Genomic DNA, 15827 nt, shown 5'->3' with positions numbered 1-15827 from the left:
TAAGAGCTGATGTTTAAGAGTTTGTGCCTGAGTTTGCCTTTTGTTTTCCTCTTCCCTCCCTGGCCCACTCTCCTTGTGTGTCGTGTCTCTTTTAGACTGTAAGCCTGGCAGGGGCTGCTTTGTTCAAACCGATCGCATGTGTGTAACTCAGGGTTACCCTCCAGCAGGGCTTACCCTGTCGGATCGATCATAACTAGTGGCGGCCAGCTGAGCTCCTCTCCAGATCTGCTGCAGGTTATCTGGACAGCACCAGAGTGGGGCTGGGTGGCAACAATGTTAGGGTTGCATGGATGTACCAGCAGGAGCCCCAGATGGCCTCTGCAGGCACATCTGCCCAGGGCTGCCTTTGTTTCTCTTGCCCTAGCACCATCCACGTAAGCTGCAACAACGCCGGCGTTGGGACGCCGGTTGTGATCCACCCCCTGGGTTGTTACAAGTCATAATCAAGTGACAAAGATGTCTTTTAAGAGGACAACTAATGCGCTCCATATGTCACCAACAAATTTAAAGTCAAAGTCCTTTACAGTAATACCTCAACAAAGTAGATGCATTCCTGGATATGACTTCATGAACACAAACTTTGGTACCAGAGGTAGGAATAACATGGAAAGAGGAGGGATAGGCTCCTACACCCACTCATAGATGGTGGGGGCAGCTTGCCCTCCTCTGAATGGTATTGGATCCTTCCCTCCCCAGCCCTGGGAAAAACCCAAAGAGAGCTCTTCAATGGAAAGCAAACACATGGGCTTGTCAGTTTCACCCTAGCAAAGCAAAGGCTTGTCAGTTTATTGATGGCAAAGCAGACACAGGCTGGTCAGTTTCACCTTAAAGCAAAAGCTTGTCCACTTATTGATAGCAAAGCAAAGGCCCAGGCTGGTCAGTTTCAAGGCCCAGGCTTGAAAGTTTATTCATGGCAAAACAAAGCTGATCGGTTTCACCTTAAAAAAAGCTTTCTTTTAGGATTCATTAGCTGAGGTGTAAACAGTATTTGCATTAGCCACTAGCCATTGCAATTTGAATATTCAGAGAAAATAAAAACCAGATAAAGAGCTTAATCAAACAGATTTGAATGCATTTGAAGGTTTACGGAATGTCATCAATTTAACTACCGAAAAGAGCATCCTACAATTTTGCCAGCCATTTTTGTTTCAAATGCCATTTCTTTTTTACATTTCCAGTGACGATCACAAGCCAGCCTAGCAACAACCGGAGCATTTAATGCTACCTTCTGTTTCTTTTGGGGGAACTAAATCTTGTAAGAGCGCAAGTTTAGCCCCTGCTGGCTCAGGCCCATCTAGTCCAGCATCTTGTTCTTGCAGTGGCCAACCAGTTGCCCCAACAGGATGCCTGCAAGCAGGAGCACCATGTATTGAGTATAACTTTGAGAAGTCAAACGAGAGTTATTGAAGGACCGTAGCTAATGGCATCTTCAGGTAGGGCTGGGAGACACCCCTGGCTAAAACCCTGGAGAGCTGCTGCCAATCAGTGCAGACAATATGAGCTTGATGGACCTGTGGTCTGGCTTGGTATAAGGTCGCTTCCTATGTGAGGATCCCTAAATGCATTAGCGTGAGTAAAATGCAACATTGCTTGGACAATCCCTTTCCAAAATGCTCAAGCTCCGCAACTTGTTCACCACAACTTGTCTGCTCTGGTTCTCTGGCACAGAACTGGCAACTCCCATTTCCGACTTTGCAAACCTTGCCGAAATTTTGTAGGTGCAAAACGTGACCTTTTTGTTGTTTGCCCCGCTCTGTCTTTTTTTATGCAGCCTGGCGAAGAGCAGAAAGCTTTCTCTCCACTGTGAATGAAGACACCTTGGATCCTGCAGGGGCACTGGGGCTTGAGGACTGTCGCCCCGACCCATTCGGAAGAACCCCACAGTCGCCTTCGAGCGAGAGCCTCCAATGCACGGGGCCACGCAGCCCCCTCCCTCGCCTGGCTGCAGCTGCTCCAGAGAACCGCCCAGATTTTAACGTTAAATCCTTTTCCTTTGAGGACAAGCTCTCCTCTTCGTTCCTCACAGAGTGTTCTTGGGAACCCAGCACGTTGTTTGATCAGGGCGACCTCTGCGCTCAGCCAGTGGTCTCATCCAGCAGTGTACCTGGGAAGGTAGCCTCGAGTCCGTCTCCCGCACGGGGTTTCCCCATTGACAGGCCTGTACACCCCAAAGAGGAGGCAGATGTCGGCACGACCCAATCTCGGCCTGTTCTGGATACTACAGCGAGGGGGTGCTCTTTGTTTCCAGGTCCAAACGGCGTCCTTTTCCATTCCACTCTAATCTACTCTGAGTCTCGCAAGTCCGCAATGAGCCTTGAAATGCCAAACACTACTGGATCCCAGGAGATCCCTGGGCCCTTGCCCACTTGTGCAATTCAGTCTGAATGTAAAGCAGGTCACATTCCTAGCACACAGGGCGCCAACATGACCCTCGACCTCTCTCAGTACAACAGCTTCCTAGACCCAGACCTCATGGTGCGGGTCGCCAGCTGTGAAGGGCTGGACGTCACCTCCCCTGATCACACCTACCTTTTCTCCTGGGCAGGCCCCACGGCTGCCGTGGACTTGGAAAAGACTGTGGTCGCCCCGGCGTTCCTGTCGAGGGCCTGCAGGAATCTGGACGGATGCTCTGCAGGAGATAAGTCATTCAGCGGAAGCTCCGACAGTGGCAGCGGTGGCCGATATGCCTCATGCGACAGCGAATGTTACGCAAGCACTACAGAAGCACCATGGTGCAGCAAGGCTCAGTCCCACGAGGAACAAAGGGGCAGCTTCGGCTGTTGTTCACCCGGCCCCCACAGCATCGGGAGCAACAATTTGATGCACCTTGGACTGTCGCCCAGGGTACCAGTGTGCAGCTCAGAAAAGCAGGTAGAGGCAGTGTCAGCAGCTTTTAGCGGGAGGGTTTCACCTGCTAGAGCTGACAATCTGAGGCCCTTGCACGATGGAATTCATTGTAAGGAAGTGTCTCTCAATGCATGCACTGGGAGGCGACCTCTGGATCTCTGCAGCACTGGGACGAACGAATGTGCTGGAAACATTGGGGAGCTGGATTTCTCCCAGGATGGGATTCTTGCAAATCCTCCTTTGCAAAAGAGAGGAGACCAGCACCGGAGCATGCTGCCGTTGGGGGAGACACAGAAGGCGATGATCTCTGGCGCAGAGAACGAGTGTCTTTTTGAAATTTCCTCTTTCAATGGAAAAGCTGCTAGTTGGGAACCGCGAGGTGAACTCAAAGGAACTGTGCCGGCTGAAGAAGCCTGGGCAGAGCTGAATGAGGGGGAGAGGAGAGGGGGCACGCGAGGATCCCATTGCTCTATGAGCACCCAGGATGTAGAGGAGAAAGGAGAGAGGTTGCAGACTCAAGACACGGTGCTTATAGAGAGGACACCTGAAGAGACAAAGCCACTCTTAGGCAACGAGAACCCCGTCTCTCCTGACACAGTGGCTGTCCCGAGTCAAACTCCTCCAGATGCCCGAGAAGACGAACCCACCAGCCTGGATGCAAAGCTGAGGTCGATGATGCTGGCAACCAAGATCTGCCATTCGCCATTGCTCCGGCTGAACCAGAGGCCCTGCTACGTGACACCTAGGACCAAAAGCCGCACAATTGCCTCGGATGGTCACAGTGCCAGCAGCTCCTCCTCCCTCTTTGATGAGTCCCTGGAGACACCGTGGCGTCCTAGGCGAGTAAGGAGCCCCGGGGGGATGACACCGACCTCCGGTAAGGGGCAGAATCGGGTTGCTGACCAGGGGAACAGGGGCCCGCCTTGTGTGGCAGAGGAGGAAAACGGTGACCTGGACGATACCGTATTAATCGGGGCTGGTCCCGGCAGTTGTAAGCCGGCCAGCTGCACGGGATCTGCCCCTTCAGGTTCTGCTGTCTCCAGCCCAGCTGTGCCAGCAAGCTCTGGGAGACATTTCTGTGGAGGTGATGAACTTTTGGATGTAAAGCTTGGCGCTGATTGTGCGAGAGATTTGGAGGAGGAACTTCCCTCAGAGGAGGAGACGTTGCCACCCAGGAATAGAAAGGACGATTGCCCTGTCCAAGAAACAGCGGATGTTGTCCCTTCTTGGACTGATCCTGATCAGTCAAGCGCGAGGCACAGTAGGACCAAGAGGCAGGGCCGTCCCTCAAGGGTGAGCTTCAGCCGGCTGTCTGCGAGAGGGCTGCCCTCTGTGCCAAGAGCCTCCATTCTTCTGTGTGGAAACATGAGCCCCGTCGCTCAAGGTGTCCCGCTGTCGCCCGGTGGCCGGCCTGTGAACCTGAGTGCCACCGAGCCCGTGGAATACCTTTACGTGGATGAGGACAAAGGGCACTCCCTCATTGAGCGGCACGTTCCTTGCAGGGACGACTCTGTGGCCAACGCTACCGGTTCCGAAGACACCATCATTTATGACTGGCGGGCGTATGCAAGCCAAGCACTGGGGCCGGTGAACAAGGTCAGCGGCCCCCCAGAGGCCACCTCAGAGCTGCAGCACCTCTCAGATGGAGAGCTGGTCCGGCGGCTGCGAGACTTTGGCGTCAACCCGGGACCCGTGACGGCTCTCACCAGGAAGGTTTACACGCAGCTGTTGGAGAAGCTGATGAGCGACCCGAAGACCAAGGCCCGGAAGGGCTCTGCAGGTGGGTTTCTTTATTGTTTGGTGGTCAGATTATGTGTGGGGGTGGGAGGGGACCCTTTGGAAGCAGATTGCAGACCTTTCTGCACGAGGGCAGTGGGGAACAGGTCCCATGAGGAGAGGTCAGAGGAACTGGGTAGGTTGGGCCTGGAGAAGGTAAAACTGAAAAGAGATCTGATAGCCCTCTTCAAATCTCTGAAAAGGTATTCCATAGAAGAGGGTGAAGAGGTGCCCCAGAGAGCAAAGGATTCATCTAATGAGCAAGTTCTATTAAATTTCTATCCCGCCCTTCCTCCCAGAAGGAGCCTAGGGTGGCAAACAAGTGATAAAAAACTAAAAATATATCTAAAAGATCTTTAAAATATTTAAAACATCTTTAAAAACAATCCCAACACAGATGCAGATTAGGATAAGGTCTCTACTTAAAAGGCTTGCTGAAGAGGAAGGTCTTGAGTAGTTCAGTCTTCTAAGGCAGATCTAAGCTACAGCAGGGGCACATTTTTATTCGGCACTGAAACCGGAGTTCCCAAACTGTGGCCCACAAGCTTTATTCAGGTGGTTCACGACGTGTCTGTGAATTTGTGGTTGCACACAAATTATTCCTTACATTGCATTTTATCCCATTACAGTTTGAATCCTGTTTGAATCTACACACTGGATTCAGGTTATAACGCAATAAAATGCAGTATTCTTGTGACTGTAGTTTGTTTTAATTGCTTTTAATACTGAATTTGAGACTGCTACGACCTGCCCTGGGACCAGCTGGTGAAGAGCGAGCAAAAATATAATAATAGATAAGAAATAAATGAAACAATTAAAAAAAAAAATCATACAGCATCTAATGCGGTGCATTATAATTGCTACAGCAAGCAGGGGAAAATCATTAGGTGGGCTCTGCCAAGACCCTCAGCAGTTTTAAGGTTGTCCTGGGTGAGTGGGAATTGGTAACCACGGGACTGGAAGAAGTTTCTTGAGGGTAAGAGCAGTTTGTCAGTGGGGGCAATGACCTAGTGGGCTGGTGGGGGGCGGCGGGGGGGGCTCTCCATCAGTGGAGGTCTTGAGGCAAGGCTGGACAGCTGTATGTTGGAGATGTCCTAGGTCTGGATTTTCCTGCATAGTGCAGAGGGTTGAACCAGATGGGCTGCAAAATCCCTTCCCCCAAAATTATTATTATTAGTAGTAGTAATATTATTTCAATTTATAGACTGCTTACTATCTGAAAGATCTCAAAGCAGTTTAGAGTAGAATACACAAGTAATACCCCAGTTAAATGTTCCTGAACATTACTTCTTTAACAGAAACTTGGGAATAACGTGGAAAGAACAGGGCTCGGTTCCTACACCCGCTCACAGATGGTGGGAGCAGCTTGAACAGGAGCTTTAAAGGGTGCCTACCTGGCTTCCACCCCCTCCCCTCTCCCCCTCTGAATTGTATTGGATCCTTCCCTCCCCAGCCCTGGGAGAAAGCATGAGATCTCTTTAATGCAAAGCAAATACACAGGCTTGTCAGTTTCACCCTAGCAGAGCAAAGGTACAGGCTTATCAGTTTAGTGACAGCGGCGAGTCACTTTCACCTTTAAGCCAAGGCGCAGGCTAGTCAGTTTCACCATAAAGCAAAGGCACAGCCTTGCAAGTTTAACCATAGCAAAGCTAGTCAGTTTCACCTTTAAAAAAGCCTTTCTTAAAAGGAGCTTCCTTCCTGGAGGATTTGTTAACTGAGGTATTACTGTACAATAAAAAACATATCAAATTAGTTTTCAAAGCAAGATACATGGACAATATCCATATACATAAGCACAATGAAAAAATCAAAGAGTACTACAAGGCAGCATCACAGAAATAATGACCTGCGTAACACATACTCATACAACCACTCACTGTCTATTCCATACAAACGTTACCATCATTCAGTATCTCAAATAAATCAACCAACCACACATGCATCCGCCACCCGCACTCCACAATTTTACAACAACCTACGTGCAAAGAGTCACCACCGAGCATACACACGTATGATATGCTCCCCATCTCTGTGAAGCGCTAAAGGACTCCTACCCCGCACCCACAGGACTCTCCCGTCTCTCACGCGAGTGGGGCCCAGGCCTATACGATTGCAGGCTCTCAGTATAAAACTACTTCCCACCACGCACTCCCACCTATATAATCGTGATGTTCATGGCACTACGCGGCTTCAGCTTTATGATCCTGCGAGTTGGGGGCAGAGAGATTCCCTTCCAACTTGTGCCTTACATGCTTTTTCTCTTTAACTGCCAAGTCTCAAAAAGTTTGTGTGGAGGACGCAGTTTTCGTATATCCTTTGTTATCCCAAATTCATGTAAAAGCTCCTTTTTAAAAAAAAGTCTTCATACATCTGTGTTCTGCTCTGTTTCAACTCCCCCCCCCCGCTCTTTTGCATGTTTAGGGGGTTATAACGAGGAAAGGGACTTGCAGGTTGTGCGAACAGGGCCCCTCATAAGTAACTTCTGCTGATGAGTTTTGGGAAGACCTGAGTCCCGTGTTCCTCAGCTTCTTCCTCCTCGTCCCTAACTGTGTGTTAATGAGCTTACTTTTGGTGGGTGGGGGGTTTGGTATGCTTTTTTTCCCCTTGCACCCAGGCTACAGCCTGGAACTGTCTTCAGCCCTGGACACGTACCAGATCCCGGATGGCAAAGACGACGAGATGACTCTGGCCGGGCAGTTCGACCAGCCAGACAAGAGCCGTAAGTGGAGGGAAGGCCTGCTCAAATCCAGCTTTAACTACCTGCTGTTGGATCCGAGGTATGAAAACATTCTAACTCTGCCGTCTTGATTGACTCGTGCTGCTTGGGGGGGAAAGAGGCTTAACTCCTCACTTTTCAAACTTAGTTGCGTTTATAGAGGAGAGGGTATTGTTTGACGGCTGTGGTCCTCTCCGCAAGACTTTATCTCCGAGCTTTTAACCTACGTGAGTGAAAAACCTGAATAATAATAATAATAATATTTCCATTTATAGACCGCTTACTATCTAAAAGATCTCAAAGCAGTTTACAAAAAGCACAATAAAAAACATCAAATTAATTTACAAGGCAAAATACGTAAACAATATGCTGCTATATGCTGCAACTTGAGAGGATCCCCGAATAACACAAGGGTCTCAGATTCCCTAAACAGCTATGAAGATCCTGCCCAGCTAGGATGGCTCTTTGCACAGCTTAAGCTGATCAAAGCAAGGTTTGCCGCTCCTCCAAGGTTTGCCCTTTTATCGTTGCTTCAAAAATATAAGTGAAAAATTCAAGTCCTGAGTGATGGGAGCCCTCCAAATCAAAAGTCAGCTATTATAAAAAGTGCTTTCCTGTTTCTAGTCTCTTCCCCGTCTTTCATGGGGAGGACAAGGTGTCGGGCCGCTTTTGGTCTCTGCTCTAAGTGCCCTTGACAATTCCTGTCCACCCCATTCCTTCCTAGAAACACACTAACTCAAGCATGGGGAATCTCAAGCACGGGGGCTGAGTACAGCCCTCTAGATCTCTCTCTATGTGCCTTGAGAGTGTCCCCAGAGCACACACCCTTCACTAGCCCTGCCGCGCACGCCCCTTGAGTGGTTTGGTTTTGCTTTGCCTGGCAGGGATGTGTGTCCTTGAACTCTGATCTTGCCTCTTGCCTACCTGGAAGGGAGAGGGAGAGAGGGAGGTGTGTTTGTGTGTATGTGGGTGGGTGGAAACTAGTCTGCTGTTCTCCATCCCTGATCTCGGAATTGTGGTTGCTCTCTCTCTCTCTCTCTCTCTCTCTCTCTCTCTCTCTCTCTCTCATACACACACACCCCTCTTCCTTGTTGTGGCCTCCGTATATTATTTTTATTTATTTATTTATTAATTATTTGTATACTGCCCCATAGCTGAAGCTCTCTGGGTGGTTTACAACAATTGAAAACATTAAAAACAAATATACAAATTTAAAAACACGTGTTTTTTTTTTTTTTAATCGATTTAAAAACACGCTAAAATCCGTGGGAGAAGAGGAAAGTCTTGACCTGGCGCCGAAAAGATAGCAGTGTTGGCGCCAGGCACACCTCGTCAAAGAGATCATTCCATAATCTGGGGGCCACCACTGAGAAGGCCCTCTCCCTTCTGGCCATCCTCCCAGCTTCCCTCGGAGGAGGCACCCGGAGGAGGGCCTTGGATGTTGAGCGTAGTGTACGGGTGGGTTCGTGTCGGGAGAGGCGTTCCATCAGGTATTGTGGCCCCAAGCCTTCTGTCTTCTTCCAACAGGGTGACCCAGAACCTGCCCTTCCGTTGCCAGTACGTCAGCCAGGCAGAGTGCTTCCGGACATTTGTCAGCGCCATCTTCTACGTGGGCAAAGGAAAGCGCTCCAGGCCGTATTGCCACCTCTACGAGGCCTTGGCCCACTACAGGGAGAGCCGGAGGAAGCGCGGGGCCCAGGTGTGGGCACCTCAGAGCCATCCACCCCTGCCGCAGGGTGGCAGCCTGACCTTCCTGCCTGCTTTCCCAAGCGTTGAGGCACATTCATGGGAGAGGCGAGGTCTGTTGTCGGCAGCTGTTAGCCGTGCTGTCCAAATGTGGCATCCGTGTTCAGAGGCAGTCTACCTCTAAATAGTGTATGCTGGGGGCCAGGCAACAGAAGGAGGCCTTTGCCTTTGCGCCTTGCTGGTGGGCTTTTCCATCCTCCATCGGATGCAGCAAAACATCTAGTGTCCTCCTGAAAGCAAACAATATGCATTGCAGGGTGGGCGGGGAGATGACGACTGTCTCCTTCCTTCTGCTGCTGCCACCGTTGCCCGTTTCTCTGTCACTAACTTCCCTCTCTCGTCTTGCAGGCATGTGCCAAAGTCCAGCATATCCTGGAAATCTGGGCGAGCGGGCAGGGCGTCATCTCCATGCACTGCTTCCAGAACGTCATTCCGGTGGAAGCCTACACGCGGGAGGCTTGCATGGTCGACAGCGTCGGTAAGAAGTCCTGTCGGACGAGCAAGGCCGGCCCTGAGGCCTCTGATGTACAGTTGCGGCCGGGGGTGTGGGACTCCAGATGATGTGGCTTAGTGGACGGAGCACCTGCTTTGCATTCAGCAGGCCCTGTCCGGATGCTGCTGGGAATGTCACCTCTCTGAAAACCTGGGGACCCATTGCTGCCAGCCAGTGTAGACAACACTGTGTGAGATGCATACCGAGGCAGCTTCCTGTGTCACGGTATGGCAAAATCTTGGCGGAGAGCCGCATCTCAGCCTCAGAGCACCTGCTCTACATGCAGAAGGTCCCAGGTTCAAGCCCCCAGGCAGGGCTGGGAAAAGAAGACTCCCTGCTTGAAACCCTGGAGATCTGCTGCCGGTCAGTGCAGGCAAAACTGAACTGGATGGATCCAGTTGTCTCCCTCAGTATAAAGCAGGCCCCTCTCTTTCTCTGTAACTCCCATCATCAGTTTTTAGACATTTGATTTTATTTGTTGGCCTTTTATTTATTATCATTTGATTTATATCCCACCCTTCCTCCCAGCAGGAGCCCACGGCGGCAAACAATTGGCTTTTGAATATGTGTTTTTAAATTTGTGTATTTGTTTTTAATGTTTTAATTGTAAACCGCCCAGAGAGCTTTGGCTATGGGGTGGGATACAAATGTAATAAATAAACAAAAACTGGGCTCCTGCTGGGAGGAAGGGCGGGATATAAATCAAATAATAAATAGATAAAGCTAAAAACACTTTAAAACATCATAAAAACAGACTTTAAAATACATTAAAACAAAACAACATTAAAAACATTTTAAAAAATTGTTTTCCTTATATTGTTATATGTTATATATATATTTGATTTTATTTGTTGCTGTTTTCCCTGTATTACGCACACACATTTCAGCTTCCGCCTTCATCAGCTGCCAACATCCAAATGCTGTTACCAAGGTGGCAGTTAGAGAGCTTTGAGGATGGAATGCCCAGAGGGGCTCCATTTGCAGAAGCGAAGTAGTGGTGGTTCTGTCCTCCAGGTCCAGGCCATGTGGTGCCAATGTGTCCAGAGAGTATATCTAAAGGTTCTCCCTCTTAGTCAATGCTGCTGGATCTCTTGGCATCTCTATTGCTGTAATGGAAAAGTCCAACAGGCTGTAACCCTCGATGTTAAAATGCTTTGCAACTGGTTGCTCCACTTTTTTGGTCAAAATTGCCGACTTGTGGTTCCTGAAGCGCGTGCATAGGTCAGTTGTGGTCTTTCCTACGTATTGGATATGACATCCTGGTCTTTTGCACTCGATGATGTAAACTATATCGCAGGACCTGCCGGTGGTGTTCTGTTTGATGTAATATGTCCTGCCTGTCCTAGTGCTTGTAAAAGTGGCTGTCTCCCTGAGGTACACACAGGTGATGCAGTGTTTGGCGTGACGAGACCCTGGATTGGTGATAGGTGGCTTCAGCACAGCGCTCACTAACACTCTGCGCAAATTAGGAGGCTGGCGAAATGCTGCAACAGGAGGCTTGTTGATGGCTCTAGGAAGGTGTTCAGAGTTTGCCAGCAATGGGTAGCTCTCCCTGATTGCTTGGTGATAGTTAGGAGATGCTGGTTGGAAATCTACCACAAATGGAATCCGTTGTTCTTTATATATATATATATATATACACATTGTTCAAGAGTACTAATTGGACTAATTGCTTATGGTTCGAGAATACTAATTATACAATTTGTTGTTAAAGTTGGACATTTTTATTTATTTATTTTGTTAACTTTGGTATCAATACATTTATCTGGATACCCAAACCCAATTCTGTATTGCTGTCTATTTGTTCTTTCATCTCACTCCCATCATCTGCAACCATTGGGCACTCTGGCTGCTGGGAACGACGAGAGTTGGATTCTAACAATCCTCTGACAGGCTGCAGACTCCTTCCCCACGGAGTGGGCATCTTGCACCTCCATTACGTAGTTTCCATCGCATGCTCTTTTCTCTGGCCTATCGAATAATTTTTGGGGTATTATTTTTATTGATGTGGTGTAACAGGTAAAGTGTTGGACTAGGACTCAGGAGACCAGGGTTCGAATCCCCACTCAGCCGCGTGAAGCTCACTGTGGGTCATCTTGGGGGCTAGTTGCTGTCTCTCAGCCTAACCCACCTCACAGGGTTGTTGCGAGGATAAAATGGAAAGGGAAAAACCGTGGACACAACCTTGAGCTCCTTGGAGGAAAGGAGGGATACAATTTTATTATTATTATTATTATTATTGTTGTTGTTTTGTTGTTGTTGTTGTTGTTATTAATAATAATAGTAATAATAATAGTAATATAATATTAATATTATTAATAATGATGATGATGATGATGATGTCCTGAGATGCCTTTTCTCTCTTTCTTCCCCTGCAGGGCTGAAGATGCTGACCAATCAGAAGAGGGGGAATTACTACGGCGTTGTGGCGGGCTGGCCAATGAAGCGAAGGCGGTGCCTTGGCGTCCATCTCCTGCACAGAGCTATGCAGATTTTCCTGGCAGAAGGGGAACGGCAGCTGCGTCCCGCAGACATCCAAACCGGCCAGTGACGGGGAAATAGGATCCCTGGCTGTTCTCTCGTTCGGCTGCCATCTTGGCACAACCTGCGCCCAGCCACGTAGTCCCAACCTGATTCTCTCGGCTGAGTTAAGTCCACCGTTATATTGCGCGTGACAGCTTAGGCTAGGACTTAGGCCTGCAACGCCGGCCTCTGTTCATTTTCCCACTTGGCTTAAGCGGGGAGTTCATTGGGAATGTGGAACTCCTTGCCACTGGATTCCCGGATGCCACAGCACAAAGAAGCACCGGCGATGGAGACGTTATCGCAGTGTGTGAGTTGCAGAACCACCCCAGGGGGACGTGCACGTGTGGTGGTGGTGGTGTCTGTCTGGAAAAGGGTAACTTGGTTGGATTCTTGGGAAGGGCTGTTCTGCTTCTCACCCCTCACAAAGGAATGCGTGAATCAGTGTCTTCTTGTGCAAGTAATCCCAGGCCTAGGGGATGCTGGGAAAGGGAAACCAGCTCCTAAAGGCTGCTTAGAGGTTTTTCTCTGCATTTGTCCCTGCTGGGAATGAACAGAATTGAATGTTCATCTCTCTCTCTCTCGTAATGGGATCTTCTCTGCCCTCGTGCACCAGAAACACTTTCTATGTAATTGTGGGAAGTGTGTGTCTGTGTGGCATTGTTGTTTTAATTCTGTAATTAACGCTTTTGTGTTTTGTTTTTACATTTTTCTAATTCAACTTTTCTCTGGGATCGTGTCGAATCTGATGAAATTAAACAAGGTTTTGTAGGATGAGGCTCTTGTCCTCCTTCCCCCGAGGCACGTGGGTTGCAGTTTCTGCTTTTAGGTTCTTTTTCTGCCCTCTGAAAGAATCGCAAGAGTTGAAAAGGGGTTATCGGGGAGTTCATCTAGTCTAGCCCCCCTGCTTAATGCAGACTCTGCAGTGCAGCTACGCCATCCTGTACGGATTATTGCTACCGAGGGCTCTGCTTTAAATACCTCCAGCCATCACCTCTGAGCAGGCAGCCATCAGACACCATTGGCAGTACTGTGGAAAGTCTAGCTCAAGATGAGTTGGATTCTTTAAAATAAAACAGGAATTTTTTAAACTACCAATTACCTTGGGGGTTGGTGGGCTGTCCCTCCCTGAATATCTTCAAGAGGTGGCTAGACAGCCACCTGTGGAGGATGCTGTACTTCTGGATTCCCTGCCGAGAGGAGTGGGGTTGGGCTAGATGACCTACAAGTACCCCCACCCTCTAGGAATTCATCATTCTTTTATTTGAAGAGGGCAAGTTTCTAGTCCACTTTGTGGTAAAGACTAAGGATGTTGAGGCCAGTCTCTCTCTCTCCTCCATGAATTTGTCTCATCCCCTTTGGGCAAAAACACACCAATACCCCTGCTGGATCTGAAGTAAACGGATCCATCTAGGCTGCTATCCTCTTTTTGCAGCAGAATCTCACATACAAAAGCGTGGGGCTAAGGCATCCGTCATTCATCTTCATTCACCCCCCTCCCACCGGCAGCTGGTTCTTGGAGGGCTACACCCTCTGAACATGAAGGCTCCACTTCAGCTGCCCTTGGTCAATAATTTCTGGTAAGCTCATAATGGTGGTTTTAAATTTGCTGTGAGCTGCCCTCAAGTCAAGAACTGGCAATTAGAAGGGGGAGACAGAAAATGTTTGAAGGCAGCCCAATCCCTGGGTGCAGACCAATGCCTTTCAGCCCTCCCCAGAAGTGGCAGGGCATAACTCAATCTCCACACACCTGGAGAACCTCAGGTCTAGGGGCCAAATGCACCTCTCCAGACTTCTCTGTCTGGCCCTTGGGATGCTGCTGACCACATCCCTAGGCAGAACTTTTTTCTGCCTGGATGGGATGAGGCCTTGAACTCATAGAATCATAGAGTTGGAAGGCTCCTCTAAGGCCATCTAGTCCAACCCCCTGCTCAATGCAGGAATCCAACCTAACGCATCCCTGACAGGTGGCTGTCCAGCTCCCTGTTGAACGCCTCCAGTGTCAGAGAGCCCACCACCTCTCGAGGTCATCAGTTCCATTGTTGTACCACTGTAACAGTTAGGAAGTTTTTCCTGATATTCAGCCAAAATCTGACTTCCTGTAGCTTGAGCCCATTCTTCCTTTTCCTGCACTCTGGGATGATCAAGAAGAGATATGCCTCTTGATTGTCTGGGCGGAGGACAGAGAGGGGTGTGTGAGAGTGTGTGTAGAAAATAGCCTACTGGACAAAGGTAAAATTTACAAGTGTTGCCCCACCCACTTTTGCCTCTGTTCCCGCCCACTACTGGCATGTGCTTCCTCCCCCTCTCCCCCCCGGGAAGATTGTCAGAACAGAATGCGGCCCTTGGTTTGTAAAAAAGGCTCTCCAGAACCGTTGTCAAACCAAATCACCCACGTCTCATTGTTCTGTGGATTCAAGAAATGACCATTGCCTGTTTGAGAATATAATACTTTTATTTGAGGGTCTAGGATGATACAATCGCACAATCCCATTTCATCTTCCAGTGGGAAAGAGTCAACAGCCTGGGTTTGTGGAACTCACAGCAACGGGTTCCAAAGAAAACAACTGTGGCATGATTCCCAACCTGGCTTAACAGTCGCTTAAGAATACCATTTTTAAAAAAAGGGTGAAGAGTTGCTTGTTATGATTACATTGCTAGGATCTCAGTGGCGTTCTTTGAGGGATAGGAAGGGGGGGGACTCTTGCAACCTCCCCCCACTGTATGCGTTGTCTACATGTAGCTGGAAATGTTCTTAAACTGGGTCAGGGTAGAGGGAGTGGTGTGGAGTGGTCATGAGCTGGAGGTGGTATTTTTTAAAACCATAGGGAGCGAATTGTTCCACCAAGTTAACTCTGGTTTTTGGATTCGCTATTGGGACTCCTGAGCAGGGATGGAAAAATCTGCCTGGTTCTGGTTCTCATTTTCCCAGTCTGAAATTCAGTTCTTCACATTACGGCAGCAATTTACGTTTTAAAAAATCCTCATGAAAATTCTTTAGCGCAATTTTCAAACAAACACATTTTGTATGTAGTTTTGACTCTTGTACAGATTTTTGCAAGCAATTTCTCTTAATATAATTCATCTTCATATGTTATTTTTGAGAATATGTTTGTTTTTTATGCACACTTTCCCCCCAAATGATGCATTTAAAAAAAACATTCTTTGCTTAGAGAGCTGCATTTCGAAATTCCGATACACGTGGAGTTCGAAGGATGGCTGTGTTTTGGTTCTGTTATTGTCTCGGAAAGTTCAAACTTGACAAGATTCCCCTTTAAATGAGAGCTGGATGGAATTTCTCCGCCACGCCTATTCCTGAGGCAGTGACGCGTCAAGTATAATTTTTTAAATCTGGTTTGGGACAAAACCATGTAGTTGTTATTCGGCCTGGCCCTGATCTCTCTCTCTCTGCCTTTCCCACCCCTCTTTTAATGGGTTGTGTGGATGAACCTTAGGTTTCCACTTGGCAATTCCTGGGGTAAAAAACCCAGCAATGCTGAGAAGTTTAAAAGAGCAGAGATGAAGTTAGGATCTGGAGAAGCAGGCGAAGTAGTTGTGAATAAATGATGTGAATCCACCAACATGCTAGGATATGTATTTTTTTTTTAATGGTTGTATGTTCAGTTCACAAATCTGTACTGGATGTCTGTCCTTGAGAAAGGCGATCAGTTTTGAATGCCTCGGGTGGGGAAACCTTTGGCCCTCCTCCAGATGTCGCCGAACTAC

At 48.5% G+C, this 15827-nt stretch overlaps 1 protein-coding gene across 5 annotated transcripts in view; it reads left to right on the top strand.

The window, feature by feature from the left end:
• ANKLE1 (ankyrin repeat and LEM domain containing 1) overlaps nt 1-15827 on the top strand; it is a 52345-nt gene that overhangs the window by 8785 nt on the left and 27733 nt on the right. For 4 of the 5 annotated variants that reach the window (XM_061601876.1, XM_061601875.1, XM_061601874.1 and 1 more), the window contains exons 5-9: nt 1772-4627; nt 7238-7400; nt 8867-9038; nt 9434-9563; nt 11957-12860. In XM_061601876.1, coding sequence (XP_061457860.1) covers nt 1772-4627; nt 7238-7400; nt 8867-9038; nt 9434-9563; nt 11957-12129 — 3494 coding nt within the window. In that variant the 3' untranslated portion in view covers nt 12130-12860. Of the gene's footprint in view, nt 1-1771; nt 4628-7237; nt 7401-8866; nt 9039-9433; nt 9564-11956; nt 12861-15827 lie in introns of those variants that run through there. The other variant, XR_009759556.1, reaches the window with a different exon arrangement.

Source organism: Rhineura floridana, chromosome 18, assembly GCF_030035675.1.
Source record: "Rhineura floridana isolate rRhiFlo1 chromosome 18, rRhiFlo1.hap2, whole genome shotgun sequence".
NCBI classification, from domain to species: domain Eukaryota; kingdom Metazoa; phylum Chordata; class Lepidosauria; order Squamata; family Rhineuridae; genus Rhineura; species Rhineura floridana.
This window is presented reverse-complemented; position numbering and strand designations above follow the sequence as displayed.